General features: G+C 51.0%; 9 protein-coding genes across 9 annotated transcripts; 2 read left to right on the forward strand and 7 right to left on the reverse strand.

The window, feature by feature from the left end:
* Nucleotides 1-1,365: 1,365 nt before the first annotated feature.
* Nucleotides 1,366-5,979, reverse strand: BDW74DRAFT_171765 (uncharacterized protein; the record flags this gene model as incomplete). Its single annotated transcript, XM_073727361.1, has 9 exons — nucleotides 1,366-2,914; nucleotides 2,978-3,364; nucleotides 4,452-4,593; nucleotides 4,647-4,714; nucleotides 4,772-5,154; nucleotides 5,210-5,281; nucleotides 5,440-5,624; nucleotides 5,688-5,823; nucleotides 5,884-5,979. 9 exons carry the CDS (start codon nucleotides 5,977-5,979, stop codon nucleotides 1,366-1,368), a joined length of 3,018 nt encoding a protein of 1,005 aa, XP_073577805.1.
* Nucleotides 5,980-6,749: 770 nt separating this feature from the next.
* Nucleotides 6,750-8,406, forward strand: BDW74DRAFT_184083 (peroxidase family protein; the record flags this gene model as incomplete). Its single annotated transcript, XM_073730703.1, has 6 exons — nucleotides 6,750-6,957; nucleotides 7,014-7,132; nucleotides 7,192-7,222; nucleotides 7,291-7,764; nucleotides 7,838-8,015; nucleotides 8,076-8,406. The coding sequence occupies 6 exons, from the start codon at nucleotides 6,750-6,752 to the stop codon at nucleotides 8,404-8,406; spliced, it is 1,341 nt and encodes a 446-aa protein (XP_073577806.1).
* An 812-nt stretch (nucleotides 8,407-9,218) lies between these two features.
* BDW74DRAFT_171768 (glycoside hydrolase superfamily) lies at nucleotides 9,219-10,991 on the reverse strand (the record flags this gene model as incomplete). Its single annotated transcript, XM_073727362.1, has 1 exon — nucleotides 9,219-10,991. One exon carries the CDS (start codon nucleotides 10,989-10,991, stop codon nucleotides 9,219-9,221), a length of 1,773 nt encoding a protein of 590 aa, XP_073577807.1.
* Nucleotides 10,992-13,355: 2,364 nt separating this feature from the next.
* Nucleotides 13,356-14,135, forward strand: BDW74DRAFT_184085 (uncharacterized protein; the record flags this gene model as incomplete). The annotated part of the gene is made up of 1 exon (XM_073730704.1): nucleotides 13,356-14,135. One exon carries the CDS (start codon nucleotides 13,356-13,358, stop codon nucleotides 14,133-14,135), a length of 780 nt encoding a protein of 259 aa, XP_073577808.1.
* A 1,154-nt stretch (nucleotides 14,136-15,289) lies between these two features.
* BDW74DRAFT_184086 (uncharacterized protein) lies at nucleotides 15,290-15,919 on the reverse strand (the record flags this gene model as incomplete). Its single annotated transcript, XM_073730705.1, has 1 exon — nucleotides 15,290-15,919. The coding sequence occupies one exon, from the start codon at nucleotides 15,917-15,919 to the stop codon at nucleotides 15,290-15,292; it is 630 nt and encodes a 209-aa protein (XP_073577809.1).
* Nucleotides 15,920-16,988: 1,069 nt separating this feature from the next.
* On the reverse strand, nucleotides 16,989-17,702 carry BDW74DRAFT_184087 (uncharacterized protein; the record flags this gene model as incomplete). The annotated part of the gene is made up of 1 exon (XM_073730706.1): nucleotides 16,989-17,702. The coding sequence occupies one exon, from the start codon at nucleotides 17,700-17,702 to the stop codon at nucleotides 16,989-16,991; it is 714 nt and encodes a 237-aa protein (XP_073577810.1).
* A 753-nt stretch (nucleotides 17,703-18,455) lies between these two features.
* On the reverse strand, nucleotides 18,456-20,257 carry BDW74DRAFT_184088 (uncharacterized protein; the record flags this gene model as incomplete). The annotated part of the gene is made up of 3 exons (XM_073730707.1): nucleotides 18,456-18,666; nucleotides 18,736-19,133; nucleotides 20,195-20,257. 3 exons carry the CDS (start codon nucleotides 20,255-20,257, stop codon nucleotides 18,456-18,458), a joined length of 672 nt encoding a protein of 223 aa, XP_073577811.1.
* Nucleotides 20,258-20,880: 623 nt separating this feature from the next.
* Nucleotides 20,881-21,441, reverse strand: BDW74DRAFT_184089 (uncharacterized protein; the record flags this gene model as incomplete). Its single annotated transcript, XM_073730708.1, has 1 exon — nucleotides 20,881-21,441. The coding sequence occupies one exon, from the start codon at nucleotides 21,439-21,441 to the stop codon at nucleotides 20,881-20,883; it is 561 nt and encodes a 186-aa protein (XP_073577812.1).
* Nucleotides 21,442-22,202: 761 nt separating this feature from the next.
* On the reverse strand, nucleotides 22,203-22,916 carry BDW74DRAFT_184090 (uncharacterized protein; the record flags this gene model as incomplete). Its single annotated transcript, XM_073730709.1, has 1 exon — nucleotides 22,203-22,916. The coding sequence occupies one exon, from the start codon at nucleotides 22,914-22,916 to the stop codon at nucleotides 22,203-22,205; it is 714 nt and encodes a 237-aa protein (XP_073577813.1).
* Nucleotides 22,917-24,092: the final 1,176 nt, after the last annotated feature.

A 24,092-nucleotide genomic window follows, 5' to 3' on the forward strand; every position in this document is an offset into this window, starting at 1 on the left:
GAAGTCTCAGTGTGCGGCTGAAACCTGGGGTTCGATGGCCACAGAATCAAGGTACACGGGGGGCCTGGAACAGGGGTTCAGGGGCGGATACACAGACAAGAAGTTCTACTGGGCCAGCGCACAAGACAAGTTGCTTCTGCATGCTTATCGTGCAGTAGCACAAGCCTCTAGCGCCCAGGGGTTCCTTGGAGTCGTCCAGTAAGCAGACAAAGTTGATATCCACTTTTCTGCTCGGGCGAGGCCTTGGTCCCATCACACACGGGCTGGAACAGTTGGTGGCGAACTGGTCAAGGCGTACTCCATAGAATCGGGGTCGGATCAGCCCCATCCTGTTTCAATGGGGTGTCCGGGGACAAGCCGACTACATTGACCGGTTGATGACCACAGCATTGCATAATGGCTTTTCCTGTGTTACCCTAGCAGCATCATGCCACTCGAAGAGAACTATGCTCTGGGAATTAATAGGTGGCTTGCACCATATAAGCGAACGCTCTCGGCGCGCGGGCTAAATGTCGAAGGAACATACGCTTCGCCCAACAAGTTGAAGGCCAAGACCACTTCACCAGAAAGTCAAATATAAACGCCTATACTAAGACACCGAGTGAGCCTTCGACTCCAACTGTGAAACCGAGCGCGAGTCTGAGCTCCGACGTGCCGCACGATCCCGTCAATTTCTCCATTCCTTGAGTATGCAAATTATCGCTGCTCAGAGTCAGCCAACCTCAAAGGACAAGGTACCCCGGGGTTCAGTCAGCATATATTGTTCGTAAGATTGAGATTGTCGACGAGAACACCGGCAGAGAAGCCGTTGTATCTTTAGAAGTTTGTAGCTAGGGTATCTTCCAACACACTTGTATGTTCTCAGGAACCCTTACGTCGCCACTAAGTTCAAACCCTGTGAGTCCCTCGACTGTTTTCGACCTTGCCATGCAGTGTCAAAGTCTATTGAGGTCTCCGAGACATTGGCCTCCGCACCCCACACCTGAGATGGCCACTCGGACATCTGGACCCCTCGACTCTCCCTAGATATGGCAGCTTGTCGTAAAATCAAAAACTGACCACAACGAATAATTTTTTGTTCAGTCGAATGTATTAGTAATAGAGGACAATATGTATCTTCCTGGTTTGTATGAGGGAATCATTGGGTGGTAAATCATGGTGTATCGAGACAGGTGGCGACTTAGGGCTTCGTACCCTGGAACGGTCCGGCTGTGACGGTGATAACTGGCCTTAATCAAAAAGAGGAGACAGGCAAACCAAAATATGAGCTAGCAGCTTCTAGGGTACTATAATTACTATTATTCCAAAATCTAACTAATACGCCTAGACTTCGAACAGCTCTATCCTGACCTCAGGCTGAGACCCTCACCACCTCCCCGCATCCGCCAAAATAACATCAGCCGCCTTCTCCGAGATCATATAAATCGGCAACACAATATAGAAACCGGGAATCTTGGGGAAAACACTCGCATCCACAACCCTCAACCCATCAACCCCGCGGACGCGGAAATCACTATCGAGAACCGCCATCTCATCCCCATCCTCCCCAATCGCCGCCGTACAGCAAGCATGGTGTCCCCAAGCCTCCTGCTTCACGAAATCCTTCATTTCTTGTTCCGTAGTAACATTATTGCGGCCGGGCCAGGTTTCGCTGAAGTCTCCGTCCAGCGGGATAAGGGCGTCGAAGATATTGCGGCTGAATTCCATGCCCTCGTACACAGCCTGGAGATCGAGTTCGTCTGCATTGTCGGCGACAGTCCCCTCGTCAAACGAGTGGAAGTTGATAACCGGCATATCGCGGGGATCTGTGGACTTGAGCTCAACAGTCCCCGCGCGATTTCGAGACCGCGTCTTCAGAATAATCCACGCCCAATGCTGTGCATCGCCGAGCGCGACCTGCGGGAAATCAGGGTAATACCCAGGAAAATTACCAGGCGCACCGGTGATAAGGAGGTCTGGCTCGTCGTGCTCTGCAACAGAAGACTTTTTCAGAATAGCGATGGCAATCCCGTTCGTGCTGTAGGTGCCCTTGTACGCGAGACTGCCGCCGAGCCCATTCGCCCAGTCGGTGTAACAGGGGTCATTTTCGGGTGTTGGGGAGAGGAAGGTGCATTTTGAGGTTAGGGCGAAGTCGGTCGGTGATTTGCCGATTAGGGAGGTCTCGTAGCGGTCTTGCATGTTCTTGCCGACGCCGGGTGAGTGCACGAGGGTTGTTATGTTGTGTTTTGACAGCTCGGATTCGTCGCCGATCCCGCTGAGTTTGAGGAGCTGGGGGGTGTTGAATGTGCCGGCGGAGAGGATGACTTCTTTTCGTGCGTATGCGCTGCCGGGTGTTCCGTTTGACGATGAGGATGAGGCGCGGGGGTCAGCGCGGTAGAGGCTCTTGCCCTGGAGGTAGTCGACGCCGATGGCACGGGGGATTGAGCCGGAGGTGTCAAAGAGGACTTTGGTTACGAGTGTCGTAAGCTGGATGTCAAGCTTGTAGCCCTGGTCTACGGTGTCGAGCAGGAAGTCTCGTGGTCCGGTACGCTTGTAGTCGGGCACCTTGACAGCGAGCGGGACCTGGAAGAGGCCCTCCTGGCTATCGCGGCCTGCGATTCCGGTGTTCAAGTCGCGGAGGAGGATGCCTGCCAATCCGGTAACGGTGTTAAGCACCTTGCCGACGAGGTTCTGTCCCATTGCGGTGCCTGCGGCGATGACCAGCGAGAGCAGCTTCATGTCCTTGGCGACGAGGGTCAGCTGCGTCAGGCTGGTTTGCAGCCATCCGCCGAACCCGTGAGAGACGATATCACTAGGCGCATAGCGGTTATCCTCGAGTTTCTGGAAGTACCCACGCATGTTTTCGGTTGACCACGTCTCGTTGCCAGTAAGCGCCGCAAGGTCATCCCAGTCGCGCTCGTAGGGGTAAATCGTGCTACACCCTCATCACATTAGTCCGCCATCCCACCCCAACTCAGTATCCAGGGGTAGTACTCACACCATAGCATTATGCGCCGTACACCCACCGAGCGTTCCCGACCGGGGATACAGAATCCCCAATGGCTCCGAGCCATCAGGCGGATTCGCACCGGTGTGCAACTCGCCATCCGGCCGGCGGTACACCATCTTGCTGTCCTGCTCCTGGCGCGTCAGGTTATCGTAGTGGTTGACGAAGTAGTCCCACTGCATTGGCTCGTACTGCGTCGAGTGCAGCTGCATCGCGGGGATCTGCTGGTGCAGGGCATCCCCTTGGTCGTCGCCTGCGTCGATAAGTAGGACGCTGTATCCGCCTCGGGCGAGACGGGACGCGAGGGGGCCGCCGCCGGCACCGGAGCCGACGATTATGTAGTCGTATTCGGTGCCATTGCTGTTGTTGGAGGAGGTGCTTCGGTGGGTGTGATGATGGGCGTGGCCATGATGGTTTGTCGCGATTGTTATAGAGGGTCGGAAAAGGAGGGTTGTTAGAAGAAATCGGGCTAAGCCTTTTGCCAGCATTGTGGCGTGGGAAGAGAAAAACTATGGAAGAGAATGACAGGTGAAATGAATGACAGAAGTTGGACAGGAAGGAGAGACTGGGAAAAAGGAAAGAGCGGATGCCTGCTGCTCAACGTCAGACCATATCCCTGGCCCTAGATATATCCAGGGCTGAGGAAGGTTCGTAAGTACAGCATGTATACGAAGATAGAGAACCTCCTGGAGTTCGAGTCAGACCCCCAGAGTCAAGCATTGAAGCTAGACAGGGGAATGCCAGCTCTCGGAAACCCTGTTCAGGCACACAATTTACTTTAATATACAGCAGACGATCACCTACCCCATGGAGCATAAGTATCGCGCCACAACGGTCGACGGTCCGAGACGGCGTCCCTGCCAGCCCCAGTTTACTCCACTGTGAATTAGACGTTGGCCCAGCCAGTGCAGGGACATTGTAAGGTTGTTTCGTAGTATACGCCACGAAGGATACCCCAGTCTGGGCTGCGTATATCCCTGTTAGCCTGACCATCTCAATTTCCTACAATTCCTGGATAGGGTCTAGGGTACCTATATCCCTTGCAAGGAGGCGCGCAGGGTGAAGACGTCATTATTGATTATTCCAATGATATCGCAGGGGATGTGTGTCCACGGGTATTAATACTACTTATAATTAGCTAATGATCCTGAAGCATGACTACCTATCTCCCCCAAAACCCAAATCCCGTCCCGTACCTGCATGCGTGCCCCCATAGCCCCCTGTACCTGACATTAGTGCCAACCAGCCTCCTAACCCAGGTAACCCTAACCCAGGTAACCCTAACCTCCTGCCCGTTCCATTCTATCCATCCTAACCACGCCCATGTTCGGCATGCTCAAGCTCACTCCTCGTCCCCACCTCAACAAGCGGCACAAAGTGATCATCAACCATAGCTTGTTTCAGCCCCAGCCTTGATCCCGTCCCCGTCCCCAACGACTGACTCCGTAGTTTGCTCTCCTTGGACGTGGAAAGCACACCCCGGGTTGTATCCCCGAACACACGCGGCCAGATACGCCGGAATAATGCCCGCACTGCTGGTAGGCATGCGCAGATCACGCCCACGTGGATCTCGATGGTGCTCCAGTAGCCGACGCGGACGTAGTCCCCTGTTTCCTCCAATTGTTAGAGGAGCTCCGGTTTGTTGGGTGGGTGAACTTACATGTCAAGTTCGTCGTATTCGCAAAGACAATAAGTGTTTCGAGGTGGAGGATGCTGACGAGCGTCACACTACATCAAATTAGTACCTAGCCTCAAAGAACGGTATCATTAAGACAGGAAACTCACAACAACCCCAAACTAAACATACACATCACAAACGCCTTCTTGCGCCAGGACATATTCAACAGCCACAGTTCCGGCAGCGGCATGAGCATAACAATCACATCGAGCGCCATATTAACCGCCGCAGCGGCCCAAACCTGCGCGTTGATGTTGCGGCACTGGTACGAGGTCGCGTCGTCCCAGCGGTGCCAGGCGCCGCGGATGGGCGTGCATTGGAACGCTGTGATCAGGTCAAAAATCAGAATATACGCCACGTTTAGCCCGATTGCGATGTAGGTTGCGGTTCTGAAGCCTCGCCGGGGGAAGACGCGCAGGTAGAAGAATAGGATGGAGATTTTTGTGAGACCTGTGCCCGCGAGGTAGAGGAGCTCGTCGAAGTAGTAGATCTAACAGGGTTAGAGGGGTGTTTGATGGGATTTTGGAGGTAGGAGGGGGATGCACGTAGAGGATTTGTGTGATGTTGTTGAAGGGGACTGCCCACATGTCGTTTCCGAGGCCGTCTTCGGCCACTGCCTTTAGTTAGCTGGGGACGTCTGTTGTGTTTGTATGAACGAGTAGACATACAAACATAGGACATGATGGAGATGGGGACGACGCAGCACTATAACAATGGTCAATCATCATCGCCCTACCATAGTAGCACTTAGGCCTCTTTCAGAGCTAATTCATACCATCGTCAACGCCATCGTCCAGTCATCCAAGCCCAGCTGCCCTCCACAACACGGCAGTCTCGCTAGGATCCTCAGTGCAAAGACAACGACGGTGATAGCGCCGCCCGCAAGCCCAGTGATCGAGACAATTTTGGTGCGGTCTCGTACGGGCTGGCCACAGGATGTCTGTGTGACATTCTTGGTAGCTGTAGAGCCGGTCAGCAAATTCTCATCATCAATGTGCAAATATTCTAGACGGGGCAACATACTTAGAGAATGATGGATAGTGCATGAACTAGCAACGCAGAGCTCAACTAGCCCAGTGAACTCGGGATCCGTACAGAAACATGTCTGGTTCGTCATGCTACATGACGACTGTGGGATTGCCTCGGTGAAGCACTCGAGCTAAGTAGATAGGTGGGTTAGCCTTTGGTCTAAACCCCGGCCGCAAAGTCATTGACTCACAGCACATGGGGGTAGAGCCTTTGCCAGCTCGGCCAGGCTAGCTGTCACTGGCGATAGAAAGACGGTCACCAACGCCAGAAACAAGTGTAACTTCATGATTATATTCGATAAATGAGTGACGAAGGTAAGCAAACGAAAGATAAAGAAATCAAAAGAATGAGATAGTCATGTCAAAGAACGAATGCATGAAGGAGCTTGCAAGGGAAAGAATCCTTCTACACCCAGCACTCCAGCTCAAGGCAGGGGAGACACGCAGGTCGTAATCTCGCGCGGGGACAACATCTTTCCAGAATCCCAGGCAGAACTGACGACATACCCAATTCAACCCGTGTCATCCTAGACGGCAGGTAAACCCGCCCCAACTCTGCGCCTAGCCCAGGCACCAGCCAGCATTTCCCCCGATAAACAATAGCTAGATTACGATCGGCAGCACCGTTTTCCCCAGCCCTGGCAGTCGGAGAATTCATACCCCACAGTATCTATTTTGAGGCCTGACAGCTGCGGCCCTGTTCTGGGTGGAGACGCATGGAGCCCCCGGTTACCCCAAGGGCCCACGAGCCATGCTCCGCGACGACCCTAGAAGGCCCTAATGATCTTGGCACTCCCCAAGCTCAGCTCTGAATCAGATTCTCTGAGTTGCTTGGGAAAATCTTAATTTCATTCTTGACTGCTGCCCCTTGGCCCTGGCGAGTAAGAGATACTTGATTTTTAACCATGGCCGGATGTATACCAACTCGTCAACAGCCGTAGATAGTTCTTCTTGTCCTTGTTGTTCCTTATACTTTCACTTAATCATAGTTCCGGTTGAAGCCTTAACCGTCCGTTCATTACCGTCACTCCTTCAACTGTCTTTTTGTTTCACCACCATGAAACCCTGGGCTTTGGCTTCCCTGACAGCCTGTGCTGCCGCTTTTCCCTCGTTCGAGCATGCCCACAAAGCAGGCATACACAGCCACAAGAAGCTTAACAAAGATAGCACTTTGCTCGAACTCCAAGCCCAGGTCCTCGACCAGTTGAAGGAGAAGCAACATGAGAAACGCCTCCTTGTCAGCTCATCGGACAAGCCTATCGAGGGTATGTTGTAAATCCCAATCTTTGTCTAGCAGGGGATTCTGACCAATGCGCACCAGTGACCGGAGAACATGCCTTCTACGCACCGGACTTCGAAAACGGCGACCAACGCGGCCCCTGTCCCGGTCTGAACGCCCTTGCGAATCACGGATATATCCCGCGCAGCGGTGTTGTTTCGGTATGCTCCAAGATACATTGATACCGGATCAAGATCTAGAGATAGACTGACGTGACCAGTTCACCGAAGCAATTTCCGCCGCCAACGAGGGTCCGTCCATCCATCCCATACCATTTTACCCCATCCCTCCACCCAACGTAATCACTAACTCCATCCAGTCTTCGGCATGGGTCTGGACCTCGCCCTCCTCCTCACAACAATGGGCACAGTCTGGACCGGCAACCCGCTCTCGCTAAGCCCCAGCTTTTCCATTGGCGGCCGCGACACGGGCATAAACAACCTGCTTGGCAACGGACTCGGTCTACTAGGCGAACCGCAAGGCCTCAACGGCTCGCATAACCTGATAGAGTCGGACTCGTCGAATACGCGTGACGATTTGTATGTGACTGGTGACGCGTCGACTATGAACGAGACGTTGTTCATGGAGTGGTATGATTCCTTTGATGAGGATGGAACATTCAGCATGGATATGATGGCGGACCGTGCGGCGAAACGATTCCAGGAGAGTAAAGCTTCGAACCCGGATTTCTTTTATGGACCTGTTACGGGTCTGTTTGCGCGGAATGCGGGGTATGCGTTTAATGTTAGGTTGTTGGGGAATTATTCGGTTGAGGAGGGGGAGCAGGTTTTGAGTATGCAAATCCTCCATCAATGGTCTCTTGTTGAGACGCTGGAATAAAACTTCCAAGCTAACGTCTTCTCTAGCGAAGGAAATTGCCCGCAGCTTCTACGGCATGACCGGCACGGACGAAGACGGCCTTACCTACACCAAAGGCCACGAGCGCATCCCCGAAGGCTGGCACCGTAGACCCGTCGACTACGGCATGCTCGATCTGAACGTCGACCTTCTCGGCTGGGCGATGAAGTATCCCGAGCTAGCAAGGTACACACCCCGTTCCCCTCTATCCCTCTTTCCCCCGGCTATCCTACTAACGCATCCCAGCATCGGCGGCAACACCGGCACCGTCAACAGCTTCACAGGAATCGACGTCTCGGACCTGACTGGTGGCGTTCTGAATGCCACAACCCTGCTAGAAGGGAACAACCTCCTCTGTTTCGTGTTCCAGGCACTCAAGCTGCTGAGTCCGAATGCGCTGGGTGGAATTTACAAGACGCTGGCGGTGCCCTTGGACCTCATCACGAAGGCGCTGGCGGCGCCCCTGGTTGATCTTGCTTGTCCGGCGTTTGAGGATTTGCAGGTTGGAGGGGAGCCGGCGTGGGAGGCGCTGGAGGAGTTGTTTCCGGGGGCGTTGTTGAGTGGGAGTGTTCTTTAAGCGTGTGCAGGGCACAAGGTATGATACCGAATATTGGCTGATGCAGGTGGTGAATAAGCGGCACGGATCTTGGGGTTGACTTCAGTCCTGGAGGGAGTTGATGCAGTTGGGTAAGGGCTCATTCTGGAGGGGTTTAGAATCTGGAAAGTGAGAATTAGTGATATACCCACTTCCGACTTAATAGCATTAATATACACAACCTAATGGCGCTACCTAGGTAGGGTACCCTGATGCTATCATACCAGTAGGGCGACACGTAACGTATGGGATCAAGGTTGCTCTTACTTAGGTACACCTAGCAGAAGAAATATGTATGGTAGAGGTATGATCTTCAACGTAGACATATTGATCGGAGAACAGAGAATATACGTATTTCATCCGTCAAGTGTAGCAGGTAAGCATAGCCCGCCAAACAGATAGCCAGCGGTTTATCCATGAGTTCACTTCTATCATCATTGAATGGCTTTCACAGAGTACTTCTGCTTCGCCTCAAGGCGTACTTAAGAGAGGATGCTGTCAGAAGTGCCATACACTACAGAGAATGGGCAGAGTCAGGGGTTAATACGGTATTCTGATGGTGCTCCAGGCTATGTGTACACGAGTAGAAAGCCCGGGATATGTATTTATTAGACTATATCATAGCAAGGAATAGGATTGTCTTGAGACAAGAAGAGTCATTCTCATTATATTACATCGATGTATGAATGTAGGTATAGAAAACTCGGAGTAGCATCGCACCTATAAGTGCGCAGATGCGCTACCCAAGGAACCTCTAGCTATTCTATGCTAATCTGCCTCAAATAGCAGAGCATCTAGCAGTAAGTAGAATTGGCAACTGGAGCCCTTACGATCCCGGCATCAAGCAAGTTCTCAAAAGACCAGTAATCCTTCTGCGTACCCTGGCCATCGACCACCGCAGAGGAGTTATGCTTGATGTTCCAGAAAGATCCACCGGCAACATACTTAGTCCAAGCATAGCGCTGCGTCTCAAAGAGCTCCTGGCGACGGTCAAAGGAGTTGGAGTACAGAGTCTGCAGCGCCCACTCGCCGACGAAGACGGGGAATTTGCCGTCGCCGGGGAGAACAGAGGCCTGTCCGCAGATCGCGCCGTTCGCCCACTGCGAATAGACACCAGAGGCAGCGAAGTAGTACACGTGCTGGTCGATGACGATGTTTGTGCCGGTCGCGAAGTAGGGAGACCAATGTTCCTCGGAGAGGAAGCAGTCCTGCAGCATCAGGGGGATGCGCGAGTCGACCTTTGCGATGCGGGCCAGAACGCCCTGGGTGTACCGGACAATCCAGGCGGTGCCGTTGGCAGTCAATGTGTTGGGGGAGGCGAAGGCAGTCGGGTTATCGGAGGCCTCGTTGAGGTGCGAGATGGTGAAGGCCCAGGGGTATCCGGTTTCCACGAAAAAGGCCAGGATCTCCTCAACGGCGGCGTACGAGTACGCCAGGTTCGTGGAGTTAAAGAACCACCCGTCGTTGCCGACCTTCTCGCCGATGTCGAGGTTGTTCACGCCGCCCGGGAGCGAGTGTAGTCCGACGATAACGCGCATGTTGTAGTTCTCGATCGCGTACACGGCGATCTTGCGGAGGTACTCCTTCTGGTTTCCGGTGTAGAGCTGGGACCCGGGGACGCTGATCCAGGCGGCGTAGGTGGTGGGGATGCGGAGAGTGTTGATGCCCACTGCGGCGAGGCGGTCGATGTCGGCGGTTGTCACGAAGGAGGCGTAGCGTTCTTCGAGCACGGGACCGCAGTCGGATCCGAGTGTCTCGCAGAACGTCCACTCGTCTTCGGCGTCGGGCGCGTACTGGTCCCACCAGTACTGGTTGAAGACCTTTTCTTGCTCGAGCCAGCCACCCAGGTTCACGCCGTTGGCCTTGAACTTGGTCCAGTCGGTGAACTCGCCGGTGATGGGGGTCGAGGAGGGGGTGGAGGTGGGGGTCTTGGCAGGGGTGTAGGTGTAGGTTGTGGGGGTGCCGGAGCCGTAGAGGGTGGAGGTGACAGGGCGTCCGGAGGTGTAGGTGGGCTTGATGGTGTAGAGGTCGGTGTTGACGCCGGTGCCGACGGCGGAGCCACCGGCCACGGGGTTGGTCTCGGTGCTGGCGGGGGAGACGCCGGAGGCACCGGAGGCATTGGAGGTACCGGCAGTGTAAGTGGTGGTGGCAGGGCGGGTGGAGGTCACAGACTGGCCGTCAACCTCAACGCCCTTGTTGATGGTGTCCGGAGCGGAAATGGAAGACTGGGTGGAAGTTTGGGCAGGAAGGCCAGTGGCGGTAGAAATCGTAGCAGTAGAGATGGTCTTGGTGACGGTGGCGGTACTGGTAGCAGTGACGGTGGTGTACAAACGAGTGGGAGCGTCAGTGCATTCGATAAGGATGGTCTTGTCGACAGTGACAACAGCGTTGTGCTGAAGCTCGACGTCGACGATGATGGGGTGCTCGATGATGTTGAGCGAGAGGTGCAGGACCTCGCCTGTCCAGAGCTCATTGGCACAGATCTTGTCGGACTCGGCGTGACGCGGGAGAACGCCAGCGGCGGCGAGGCCGGCGGAGGCGGCCGCTACGGCCAGGTTGAGACGCATGGCGAGCGATTAAACGAACGACTGGGGTAGGGAAGATGGACAGGGGGGTCGACAGGGATTGCCAGATCTGGGGGCATCGGGTTGACTTTATAGGATGAAGCCTCGACATCACCGCCAGAAAACCTTGCGCACGAACAGCCCCAGCTGAGGGCGAGAGGGTCCTCAGTCCGAGAGAATGGAGACGAAACGAGATGAATCGGGCCTGAGACTCCGCTGGGGGCCAAACAATGCAAGTTTTATCCGGCAAACAGGACCTTGTTTGAAGCAGTGCGAGTCTAGAAGAGATCTATCGAAGCCGATGGGTCGATGGAATGACGTATGAGTCAGGTACGGCCATAATAAACAGGGACAGAGGGGCATGAGATTGGCTGATGACAGGAGATCTAGCCCTATTGAGGACATGTGCCGGTTCCCACGTGGTGCAGGGGTGGTCCCTGAATTTTGGGTCAGTCAAGCCTCCCAGTGGCGTTCGATCATGTTTACAAGTGATTGTCATCAGCAGTGCAGGTGTTGTTTTCAATGTCCATGTCTCTTGAAACGAGGGTATCCTGCAACGAACGACACTCTACCCCAGGCAGACATGAGACCTGCCAAGGCGTAGGGACAGATTTGTGTGAAGAGTGTAAGAAAAAGTCTTGCTTCTGTGTCTTCCAGGAACAAGAATTTGGGCCGACCAAGTGGGTCTCAATCTTAGCGGGCCAATAGTCCAATAGTCCAAGAGTCCCTGCTCGGATAACCCGAGTGCCTGAAGCCCTAATCTTATTAGTATTACCTTGCGATGCCGAAGATCCGTGCTGACAATTCCCTGACAGGCTGACAGGTGGGCGGATGCATCGGGATATGACTCGTAGTTCATATAGCTGAAGCTGAATATAATGATAAATCGCATTGGCAGAATTGAAGCACAGATCTTCAGAGTGATACACCCAATGTGCGGAGTGATCCAAGGGTAAAACTTAGAAGACCGTGGTCCACGAGGATCTCGATCCTCATAGACTACTGTATGTCTCATCACATCCTCGATCTTCAGAGTCTGCATCATCTAGATTTGAGTCTCAGGCGGCATCTCCACTCGGCACTCGGGAACCAGACATCCGGGTCCCGGCTCTACTTCGGCCCTCGAGCGTTTTTTCCCTTGCAGCCCAAGTGGCAATCCATCAGCAAGAATAAACGATTCCATATTTGCATGCTTCAAACCTGGGCCATTACGGAGTGAACACCTCTGTCTTATCTGCTGCTAGATCAGATAGAAGCCTGAGACGAAGCCAACCTGAAGTCAGCCAACGCTTCACGAATCACGATTCGGCTTCTTCGGCAGTCGGCAGGTCCGGTTTCAGGGCCCACTCAGCCCGAAAGACCTCTTTCAAGCCCTTTTGACTGTCTTCTATGTAAATTTTATAATAACAGTTATGACTGATTGACAGTCCGATTTCACAAGGCGTCTAGAGGGCTCAAGCAGCCAATGCTACCCGGGGCAGTGAACGGTGATGGATGAAAGAACGCCTTGACACTATAGATTCCTCGAGGTGGCTTAGAAGGGTTACATGACACATGACACTTAATAGTCGCTCTAGATGGCATGGTATTGGGGCTGAGCAGATGAAACCATTTATGTTATATATGGTAAAGTTCACATAAAAGCAACATAGTTAGAACCAACCGCCATTGCAATACTTTCCTATTTCCAAATGTTTGCTTCTGACGCTGACTCGTCAAAATCTCACCCATGCAACAATATTTCCATGTAAAAGTCCTAGGTTGTTAAAGGACCAAAATACCTATTACTCTACTATCCACTGAAGTTATTCAGTCCTCGCATACAGAGAATCTAGGCCTCGAAGATCGCTATACGGCGAGTAACCCCATGTATGCATTTTCGTATTCAGTGACCCTGATATCAACCCTGGTAGTAAACAGGAAGAGTTACCAGAGAAGAAAGGCTATGATTCCGTTTCGTTCCGTCGCTTGGGAGAAAGACAATGGGAACCAATGGATCTCTGCACTAAAAGTCTCCCACCATTACAACATCTGCACTCTAGACAGTCAATTTGAAGATTCTGAAAGACAACCACGTTGTGATGGAAGAATTGTCTTTCTATCTTGAAAGGGAACCAGATTGGCGACAGTGGCGTTCATCACTAACAAAGAATACGTAACCATAGAATTATATATCTGCCCATCGACAGCAACATCCGGACATCATTATATAAACGACCAGGAACCCTCTTACCAAAGCATGAGAATCACCATCGATCAAACCCTCATCCTCTACCTTGGTAGGTCTCAATCCAGCCTTGCTGACCAAAGACTTAGATTTCCCCCTTCTCCATCCCATCCGCAACCTCTCAACCACCAACCCCCAAAATGCCCTCTTCAACCCCAAACCCCAGTCCCACAACAGGGCACATCCTAACCGCAACCCTAAACATGGAGTCCCTAAAGACCTCCTTCGAGATCCGCACTGAGTTCAACGAATGGTCCTACTTCGTGAACCACGAGCTAACCCCCGAGCCCACAACCGAGCACGCCGAGGCCTTCACCGAGCGCAGCCGCCAGCAAATCGCCCACGAGTTCCTCATCGCCGTCGCCTGGTTCCTGCGCGGGAAGAACATGACACATTACTACCTGTACACGGGGTACCGGCCGTCCACGCCAAGTAACCGCTGGGAAGTATACGTTGCGTTCGGGCGCGCGAAACTCACCGATACCAAGCGCATATCTATACGCCAGGAACTCATCGAGCGGTTCTTCACGGCGCCGCTGGATGTGGATGTCGAGGTTACCAGTGTCGATAACACGTTCGCGGATGTGTATCTTGGCCTTGAGGCTCAGTGGGGCGGGCAGGCGCAGTGGTATGGGATGAGCCGGCTGGTTGTGTGGCAAGGGCGAGCGTATCTGGTTGAGCGGGATGGGCAGCGGGATTGCGGGGTTTTGGCGCGGCTCGAGGGGGCGATGGTTGAGGGTGCCGATGCTGTGCAGCAAGCGCTCATGGGGATTCGGCTGGGCATGATACAGTCGCCGCGGTTGGAGCGCTATAAGGAGCAGAGGGGGTTGGCGCTGGAACAGGCGTTAATGGGGTTGATCTTGTCGAGTCCGGGGCAGATGCTGGATGGGCTGATTGTGTCTGCTGTGCAGAGTCCGTAGTTCGTTCTTTACCATAGTATGGGTGATTTCAAGCTGATATGGGTCATCCCCATACATCAATGCATGTAGAAAAATGTCCTCTCGTTGATCAATATACCATTTACATTTCGTTTTACACTCGTTGCTTGCATGTACCAGACTCAAATACTCTTTCTAATAAATCTCTATCCTTTTTTTAAATACGGTTGGTTACCCCTTCTGACTTCCAAGTTGGCTTCTCTAACATGGAGCTTACAACCAGTCGGAGATAAATGAGCCCAGATCATTCCAACGTTGATCCAAAGGAAGTGCCATGGGACTCAAGCAAGAGTATTCCCTCTTCTAATGAAAGCAAAATAAGATAGAGTCTTGGGTGTGTCTAATGCATCTTGATATCCCACGGATCGCTTTAACCCACTCATGGTGCTCGGACCTGATCATAAGGGCCCGGGTCTATGGTAGTTTATTCCTCTATCAATCATTATATGAAGATTCAATCATGGTAACTGGTAGACATGCCCTCTAGTACCATACTATCAAGCCATGTCAATGAAATCTCCCACTTTTAGAAATCCGACTTGCTGTCTGAGATACCAAAGACTCATTAGGTTGCCCCATAACAACGCTCAACATGCTCTCACATGATGGATTTAACCAGAACAAGGAGAGTATATCGTAGGTGCACTGCTAGCCCGAGCTGGGATCATGTTAAATTATTGATATACCTATATGATGGAAACAAGTATATGGAAGTTCAACAATCAGCTACTTTACCATCGGTTGTGTCTCTACACGTGCAATTCGATTTTATAGATATCTACAATAGATATATCATGGTAAATATCTAGCCATTTTGGCCCCTATAGGGCACAGCGGAGATTCGAACTGGTCAAGAATAGCTCAAAAAACTCAATGGGATATGATATACCGGGTTAGTCTATAGAAAATACTACGTGCTGGTCTACTAAAAGCAGCGGGGACATGCGAGACACAAGAGTCAATGAAAGGGTATAGAAAAACAGTTCGTTTTTCTGATTTCTGTCAAGGGAGTGTATATGACAAGGTCAAGGCCATCCAGCCAGAATCAAATCAAGTAAGAAACAATAAAACAAGCAAAAATATGTGATCCAAATCTTGACTCTCAAGCTCACAAAAGCCCATCAACTAGGCTAAGTTCAAAGGAACTCCGCCTCAGGCATAGCCTCCCAGTCCACATTAGCAACCACGCTGCGAGCCCGCAACAACTCAAGAGCCGTCTCGAGCGTGTGCTCCTTGCGCTCCACCGGCAGCCCCTGCAAGACGCGCTTGAACGCAGCCCGCTCCTCCACAAGCTGGCAGCCATCGACCTCCGTAACGAAGATTTTGCCCCGGCACACCTCATACTTGGTCATAGACTTCCACCCGGGCCCGTCCCAGGCGCGAAAAGCATTCTTAACGCGCTCCACATCCTCAAGGTTCGTCGCATCGTGCGTCTCATTCGGCCACACGCGCACAGTATCACAGAGCAGCGTCGTCTCGATCTCCTGGCGCTCGGCGAGCGTTGTAGCGGGGCCGCCGTAGAAAACGAAAAGCTGCCACGTCGCGGCTGCGACGTTGTACGCTGCTTGCACGGTGTAGTAGGGCAGTTTCTTGTGCGCCAGGTACCAGGCCACGCCGCTTATGAGGTCGATGGACTTCTTGCGGCGGCCCACGGCTTGGATTGTGCGGAGGAGGCCGGCATTGCCGGCGGCAGCTTTTTCCTCAGCGGCCTTTTCGGCGGAGGGTTTGCGGTCTTGTAGGCGGAGGGAGAAGGTGATGACGCGCATGGGGTCGTGGGGGGGGTGGCGAAGAGGCCGTTCTTGCGGTAGAGGTCGACGTTGCTGTTGGTTGCCATTTTAGTTGGAACGGTGAATTGGGAAATTTTGAAGGTTTAGTTTGTTGTTGTGGTGGATTGTTGTGAGTAGCGAAGGTGCTTGTATGAGAGCAGTGTGAGATGGATGATTTCTTGGTATACGACGGGATTTCGAGGGCCTTTTATGCTCTTGGGGGCATAAAGACTCGAAGGCAATAGGAGTCCCATTTTTTGAAAGTTCTTTCGTAATCGAGGGCATAAGGTTAGAAGCGAGGACATTCTTTATAATTCGGTATCTATCATCATTAGGGCTTAAAGACCCGAACTGGGGGTTTTATTTGTGCTAGGTCTTTCCATTGTTACCAAGATTTTATGGCTGAAACGCATAATGCAGTTTTCTACGGTTACCCTATCACCGTTATCAGGTCATAAAGCCTTGAAATACTGGGGCAAGAGTTCCGGGTCTCTTTGGATTGGATTCTTCCATGTTGTTTCATCTTCATTCATCTAACAGATTTCTTTGAGCCCCTGTCTTTCATCCTGTTCCCTGGTTCATGAATAGACACTTTACTCATACCATTGCACTTTGACTGCAGCCATTATCAGTGACGGAAAGCCGTGAGACGGGCATATTGCTCCATTCGGAGTGCTTGCGTTTATCCATTTAATGCTCAAGCTAACGCGGTCCTTCCATCCTATCATCCAATCATCATTTATGAAGGCCAAGTTATTACCAGTGTCGAGGGAGAAGATTATGGGTTACTACCATACCTCCCTTAGATAGGAAGTTGAATTATCTTACCTAGGTAGGAGAATCCGAGAATATCAAGTTAAATTTACTTGATATGAGTAATATTATAATCAAGACTTACAGAAATTATTATGGCCATTAATATTGTATATTATATATTTTCAATAAATGAGTGTATGTATCCGTTGTAAGGGAGAAATGGCACATAGAGAACCCTTGCCAAAACAAGGAACGGCAGAACACAGAACAGCAGGACAGTGTCTAAGTTCACAAGAATAGTTGACAAACTGTCTCAACTGTCCTGAAAAGTAGCATGTTTCACCTTAGGCACCCCAATCTTCCCCAACGCCTCCTCCAAACTCAAAACCTTCCGCGGGGGCTCCTTACCCTGAAAAGCATCATCAAACTTCTTAACAGACGCCATAAGCCGCGAGTCCCAGTGAATATTGTTCGCATATTCAAACATCTCCCGCATATCCACCTCGCCATCCACCTGCGTAACGTAGACCGTCCCATCAAAGATATTAAGACGTGTCATATGCTCCCAATCAGTTGCATACTTCCAGTCCATAATCAGCGTAAACGGCACATCACCGGGCGACTTGCGCACAATATCATCCCGCTCCAGCTCCTTGACATTAAAGATCTCAAGGAGCGCGTCACGGATCTCCTCGCGTGTGTCCTCGGTAATATCCGGCGCCCCGAACATAACGTACACCTGCCACTTGTCGATTCCATCGGCAGTCCCCGGCCGGCACCCGCAGAAGATCTCCTGGTGTGGGATCTTCTTGGTCTGCAGGTATCGGGCGATCTGGGCGATTAGTAGCACGGACTGCTTTTGGCACCCGCGCTTGTTGATTGCCGCTATGGTGCCAGTGGTGAGGTTTGGGGGTGCTTGGGCTTGGGCTTGGGCTTGGGCTTGGGCGCGCTCGTTACGTTTCTCGGAGGCGGTTTTGCGGGCCTCCAGGTCTACTGTTGCGGTGAGGATTTGGGCTGGGACTTCCATGGTAGATAGTTTTTTGTCTTGTAAGTTGACAAGGTTAGTTTAGAGAGGTTGGGCGTGGGTTGATGGGTTGACATGCAGGCAGGGCGTGTGGGTGATTATATAGACTTCTGAGCATAAAGGGTGTAGCGGTTTCTTTGATTGAATGCCTTCGTGCTGGGTTTGTTTTTGTATTCATTCAATTATTGTTTGTGGAATGTCTTTACCTTTGATGTGTGATATGTAAAGTATGTGATGAAGGTTACCAGTCAGCCTTTGATAACCGTCATTTTACAAAGTCCATGGTAGCTCTGGCTTGAGGCCGTAATAGATATGGCAGCGATCTCCGTTTGTAATAGGCTGTGGGTTTCAAGTCATAGCTCGAGGTCAGTCCGCTTGAGTACGTAGCTAGTTAAGGTTTAGGGGAAAGAAAATCATCTAGAACCTCGACCGTTTATGCTCATTGCCGGACTTTAATGGATCCAAAGGTATCACGCAGTCTCGTACTATAGTGGGCTCTAACCTTGAAATGCTTTAGACTTATCCTTTTTTTCTTACGGTACTTAATGTGGGCATGAGCCCTTATTTTACAAGGGATAGGCATGGAATAATGGGTAAATGATAACAAATGAAATTTCAGTAAACGAATGTAACTGGTCTCTTAACAGAGGACCTTAACTCACCGGGGGATTCAACTGGAAGTCCACAATCACTCACCAACAGCACAAACAATCAACTCGTCCATACTCCTGTCTTACCTCGATCGCTCCTCAAGACTTACAAGTTATCAAGGACCGACTCCAAAGCCTCGCAGGCAATCTCCGTCATGGTATTATGACCAAATTCATACATCGTCCGAAGCGCCTGCTTAAACGACAACTGGACCTTCTTCGTATGCGTATGGAAGAACCTACAATAGACATCCTCAACCTTCCTCCACCTCGAGCCAGGAGCAAACTCCATATTATAAGCGCACAGCTGCGCATTCCTGATAATATTGTCAGCAACGGGAACGAACCAGCGCCCCTTTATCAGCACGATCCGCGTCCGATGATACCAGTTCGTACCCGTTTCCCAGCGCCAGTGGTATTTCACGGGCACATCCTTGATACGGTTTAGGAGCAGATCGATCTCCGGCCTGATGCGGAAATATTCATTAATCAGCGTCACACACGTCCGTAGGCGGAAGAGATCGCTCATGCCTTCTTTCCCAAAGGCTACGAAGAGTTCCCATTGGTTCTCCTCCAGGTAGAAGCCGCAGCAGACCTGGACTAAGGTGAACCTCTGCTCCTTGAGGAAGCGGGTGATGTCGACGATGAGCTGGAGGGATTTTCGTTGGCACCCGAAGCGCTTGATCCAGTTGACTTTTCGTGGCCGCTTCTTGATTTTGGCGTCTTCGGCGCGTCGTTCCGCGCGGGTCTTTCGGTTTTGGAGGTTTATTGGGCCGGCGAGGATCTGGACGGGGGTGGAATTGGGGGGGGGGGGGGGGGGGGGGGGATGCGCGATGCGCGAGGGGTGGGGGCAATGCAGGCCCTGTCGTGGGACAGAGCAGTACTCTGACGGTCTACGCCGTATAATTGGACAATGGTGATTGATGTCTGTAGAGAGGGGAAGAGAGCATGACAATGGCGATTTATATGGACAATAGGTTTATATACTTGGACAATAGCAGATAAAGGGCGCAGAGAAACATGGAATTGATAATTCCTTCACTTATTTGCCTTGTGGTCTGATTAATGGCCTTTTACCAGACGCATTAAAATTTTCTATCCCAAGGGACAGTACAACGCCCTTTGTTTTCTGCCCTCCTGATGGCCCTTGCCTTACTGTCGATAACCGCTATATGCTTTTCCCACTACTTCCTAAGCTGTCTATACTCTTTAGCTTATCCAAATATCATGGATTTTGCCGCAGACGAGCCCTAACTTGTACACCTGCAAGATCTTAAAGGATATTTTTTCCGGTCTGTGAGGGCTTAAATGCTAGAAACTAAGATAGACGGTCAGTAAATTGGAAACAGTCGAAGACACTGCATGCTTGGACGGCTTTACGGAGTTTCTCAACTCATTGGTTGCTGAGCGTCATTCAGTCTAATCGGTGACAAAGGTTTCTTGGTTTAACATTCCGTCAAAGTTGTTATTTCTTTTGCTAATGTTCAACCTGCTCTTGTAATTTATCTGCCGCCCGACTTGGGCTGACCAGAGGAGCATCCACAGTGAAATGGAAAGTCCATATCATCATTAGGCCATATCAGATATCAGAGCCGGGTGAGACTAAATTAAAACTATTGATGTTATGGCGCTTCGGAGTCAATCGTTCCCATCTACGTTAGTTCCGAATCTATAAGGAAATGTGCATTTAACTGACAACTAATATAGCGCGTAATGACAGGTGATATTTTTGTTTCTGAGGAAAACACAACTATCTAGGTCCAACTTCGACCAAAAAGCAAAGCTGCACCGGTACATAAAACCAAGCATGAAAAGAGTGTGCATCAACCACATGCAATTACCCACAATGACCATCTCCGGCCGAGTCTTCCAGTCGAAGAGACAAAGTGAGCCAAGGACTAGGGACATTTTGCTAATCAACCTAGGACTTGGAAAGCACGAAATCTGATAGCACTTGGCAGCCACTTAGTATCCCTAGGGGTCTTCCAGTTTCAACTAGAGATAGACGCAACAACAGGGTGAGTCAATGACCGCGATCAGCCGGCATACCTCTTTCAGGAATCAAATTCCTTCCCAGCCGTACGTAGGGCTGGATAGTCCGGCTCAGAGCATGTTATCTTACATGGAAATTTAGGGTATATCAATGACAAAGGAAATATATCTCTCTAAATTAATGAATCTGTACCGCGTGACTTCGCAAAAAGTAATGGTTTACAGAAGAGAATACCTAGGTATGGTAGGTAATATCAACGAAATGGCAAGTTTTGGAACAAGATCATGGCTGGGCCTGTACCTCAGCCCCCTTTACCTTTTCCAACTTAACGAACATCCTCTTCTCATCGCGCTCCTCCCTGCTAGGGTAACTTCGACATCTCCAGCATCTCCTCCGCCGTCAATCAAAGCTTCCCATTGACAATCAAAGGGCCCCTCCGCGTAGGCCTCGTCAGAAGCGGCCGGAGTCTCCGACGAACAAACCCATCCTCAAGACCCGTCTGCTCTCGATACTGTTCGTTGCGCGCCTTACGCACTTGTCACCCAAGCATCTTCCACTCCTCATCAACCTGGACAACCAGAAACTCCCCTAGATACGATCGAGCATGAGACATGTGTTTCCAGTTGCCACTCTTGCGCCAAATCCGCTCTATGCCGTAATGGTGCACCTCATCGTGTAGAGAAGTCCTGCGGCCGTTGAGTCTCTTCGTCAGGTCGTGCTCTAAATACGCATCTGTGAGAAGTTTCTGGATCACTCCCAGCCGCGCTGCGTCCCGCTTTTCCTCTGGTGCCGCCCACATGGCGTACTCTACGTAGACTTTCCATTTCGCTTCGCGGTGGTTGTACCCGCATTTGACATAGGATTCTTTGACCTTGTGTTCTTGCAGAATGTACGCTATGTCGTGGATTAGTTGTACAGATGCCTTTTGGCGCCTGCGCTGCTGGGGCGTCTGGAGGGTCTTTGTCTCGTGTTGTCTTGTGGTCGAAGCAAACACTGCCTCGGCGGTTTCCTCTTGCTCGGTTCTGGTGTCCTCGAGGGGCACAGTGGCGACGAGGATGTGCCATGAGCAGGTTTTCTCTATCTTCGTGTTCTCGGACATTTTGTTGATTCTGTGGTTTGATGTGGTGGAAAATTGTCTATTGGGTGATGCAGTTTAGGTAATGTAGTATTAGATGATGTAATACTGGGTGAAGTATTCGTGCTTGATGGTAGAGAGGGGGGCAATTTTATCATCTTTATAGTACTCGGCCCATAAGAACAGAGGATTGTGCCAGCCTTTACACTCGTTCATGGTTAACAGTCTTCCTTTCAGTCACATTCAGTCTGAGGCTTCTTTCTTTGATTTGGTGGATGATGTTCATTGTTCTCATGCTTACAAAGTGCATATCGATAGGTGCCACATTCATGTCCATTAACCAAATCGGGCCAAGTTCAGGAATCTCAATGAACGTACACGAGTCTACTTCGTGCCGAGCTATTAGTCGGTGTCTAAGTTCCAACTTATCTAGGGGCATTCAGAGGAGGAGCACTAGGCTCGTTCGTTGATTTCAATAGCCACTTGGTCCCCATAATCTAGAGGATGAGAAAAAGATAGGCAGCACATAGCCACTTCTTCCCGGGCTCTCATAAAGAATTTGATGCGGGCTCCCTAGACGAGGCAGTAGATGCTCTACTAGAATCAAAATATATCCCACATAAGAGTTTGCTGCGAATAAAAGTAGATATATAATAGATATGTGTTGCGAACAAGATTAAACAGACGAATCTAAGAAGACGGGCTCGTCAGCAAATCTGAGCCTCAAACTCTCAGAGTAACTACTAACTGTATAACTACTATATCACTATGAGATATGCTATTCGTCATTGATGCATAGAATAGGCCGGGGGACTCTCTTCATCACTCCCGCCCTCATTTGGATGGTCCAGCAACTCCCCCGCACTCTGCTCCTTCATTCTCCCCAGCACCTCATCAAGCGTCATAAACCGCGTCCCCTCAAAAGGCACCGCCTCGCGATCCCCAGAGGAAGAACCGGAGACAGTTGCCAGAACCTTAGAGAAGAACCCAGAACTCCTCTTCGATCCATCATCCACACCACCGGCATGGGTCAGCACACTGGGATGCCCGCACTCCGACTCCTCCCCCCTCTCAACGGTATACGGAATCCCATCCATCACCTCCAGCCTCGTCATGAACTCCCACCCCTTCGGCCTCATCCAAAGCAGCATAAGACGAAAAGGCGACTTGCCAAATCTATCAACCGTGAGATCCCTATCAGGGCGTCCGCCAAGGAACTTGGCAATGATCTCGAGCTTAACACTCACGCGCTCCCGGTCAGCCATCTTGGGCGTGAAAACCCCAATGTAGATCTGCCATTTCTTCTCTAGGATCCGGTATCCACAGCAGATCCAGTAGTGCCGGATGTTTTTGCTCTCTAAATGCCGCGTTAGCTCTTCGATTAGCTCGACTGCTTTCCGGCGGTACCCGCGCTGCTGGATCGTTTCGAACTCGGCGTCTGAGTCTTCTTCCAGGGCGGACATGTAGTCGTCTTTTCGGCGGTCTTGGTGCACAAGCATTTCCGGTTTTCGAGGTCGAGGGTCGCCGCTAGGACTTGCATTGGGTGGTGGCTTAGTTTTGCCATTTTGCGGTCTTGGAGTTGATGGTTAGGACTCGCTAGAGGAGTGATCTCTTGTTGGATCTAGAAACCAAGATTAGATGGACTTCTCGTAGCTTTGAATGGCTGTTTGAATAGAAGAGATCATTGACGCCTATATACTCGTCAACTGGCAGCGGCAGTAATGAAGTATCAAGATCCAGCCCTTTCATGATGAAAACAATTGGCATTCAGCGCTGAGTTGTCTCCTTTCAAGTTCTTTACTCAGTCTTGAGGATAATCTCTTTGCCATTCCAGCTCCCAGTGTCTTCACGGGAACAGAATAAAGGATTGGAAGTATAGAAAGAGGCTTCGAAGATCTAGTCGTTGGGCATATGCCGCGTCTAGCCACCATGATACCAGCTATTCAAACCGAAATACCTCTTCAGTGCCCAGCAGGGGGTAAGGGCACTGCAGGATTACCATTCTAAAAAGCGCAGGGGATCCGCAACACTTGGGCCATACATCCCTATCCCGGAGCTAAACCATTCTGGGTTGAATGGATAGATACCATAGTTTCGACCTCCCCTCCGAGGCGAGAGGCGGCCTCTTGGACACACCCTACATCTGAGATACCATAAACCGAAAGAGCATTCATGATCCCAGGGCATCATATAATATACCATAGTCTTCAACCTCCCAGATGAAATACGCTTTTTTCCAGAAGCTAATTCTAATACCGAAGGGCGTAAGACATACAGCGAGCTTTGAAAATAATTCAGCCTTTATACAGCCCATACTGGTTCTTCGCTGGAAAGATCATATCAGAGGCTTTCTACGGCAATACGAAACAGCTCGAGTGGCTGAACTCAGTCCGGGTCCATACTCGGGAATTTATTGCCTTCTCCAATACAACATACAACACATCAGCTCCTGTTCCGCCCCGTGGCGATGAGAGCATAGCGGCCGGTATAGATGGATGTACGAGTTTGAGTGTAGACTCTGTCACGAATTCGAGCCCATCTTCGTCTTCTACCATGAGTGGGAACAGAGACCTTGTAGTCGTCGAGGTGGACTTCCCCAAGCCCCAACCAGGGGAAAATCTCAAATTATGTGGAAGCCTGCGAGGGCACTTATATGCCAGAATGTGAATGACTGT

The sequence above is a fragment of the Aspergillus multicolor genome (assembly GCF_047715735.1).
Source record: "Aspergillus multicolor strain CBS 133.54 unplaced genomic scaffold BDW74scaffold_55, whole genome shotgun sequence".
NCBI classification, from domain to species: domain Eukaryota; kingdom Fungi; phylum Ascomycota; class Eurotiomycetes; order Eurotiales; family Aspergillaceae; genus Aspergillus; species Aspergillus multicolor.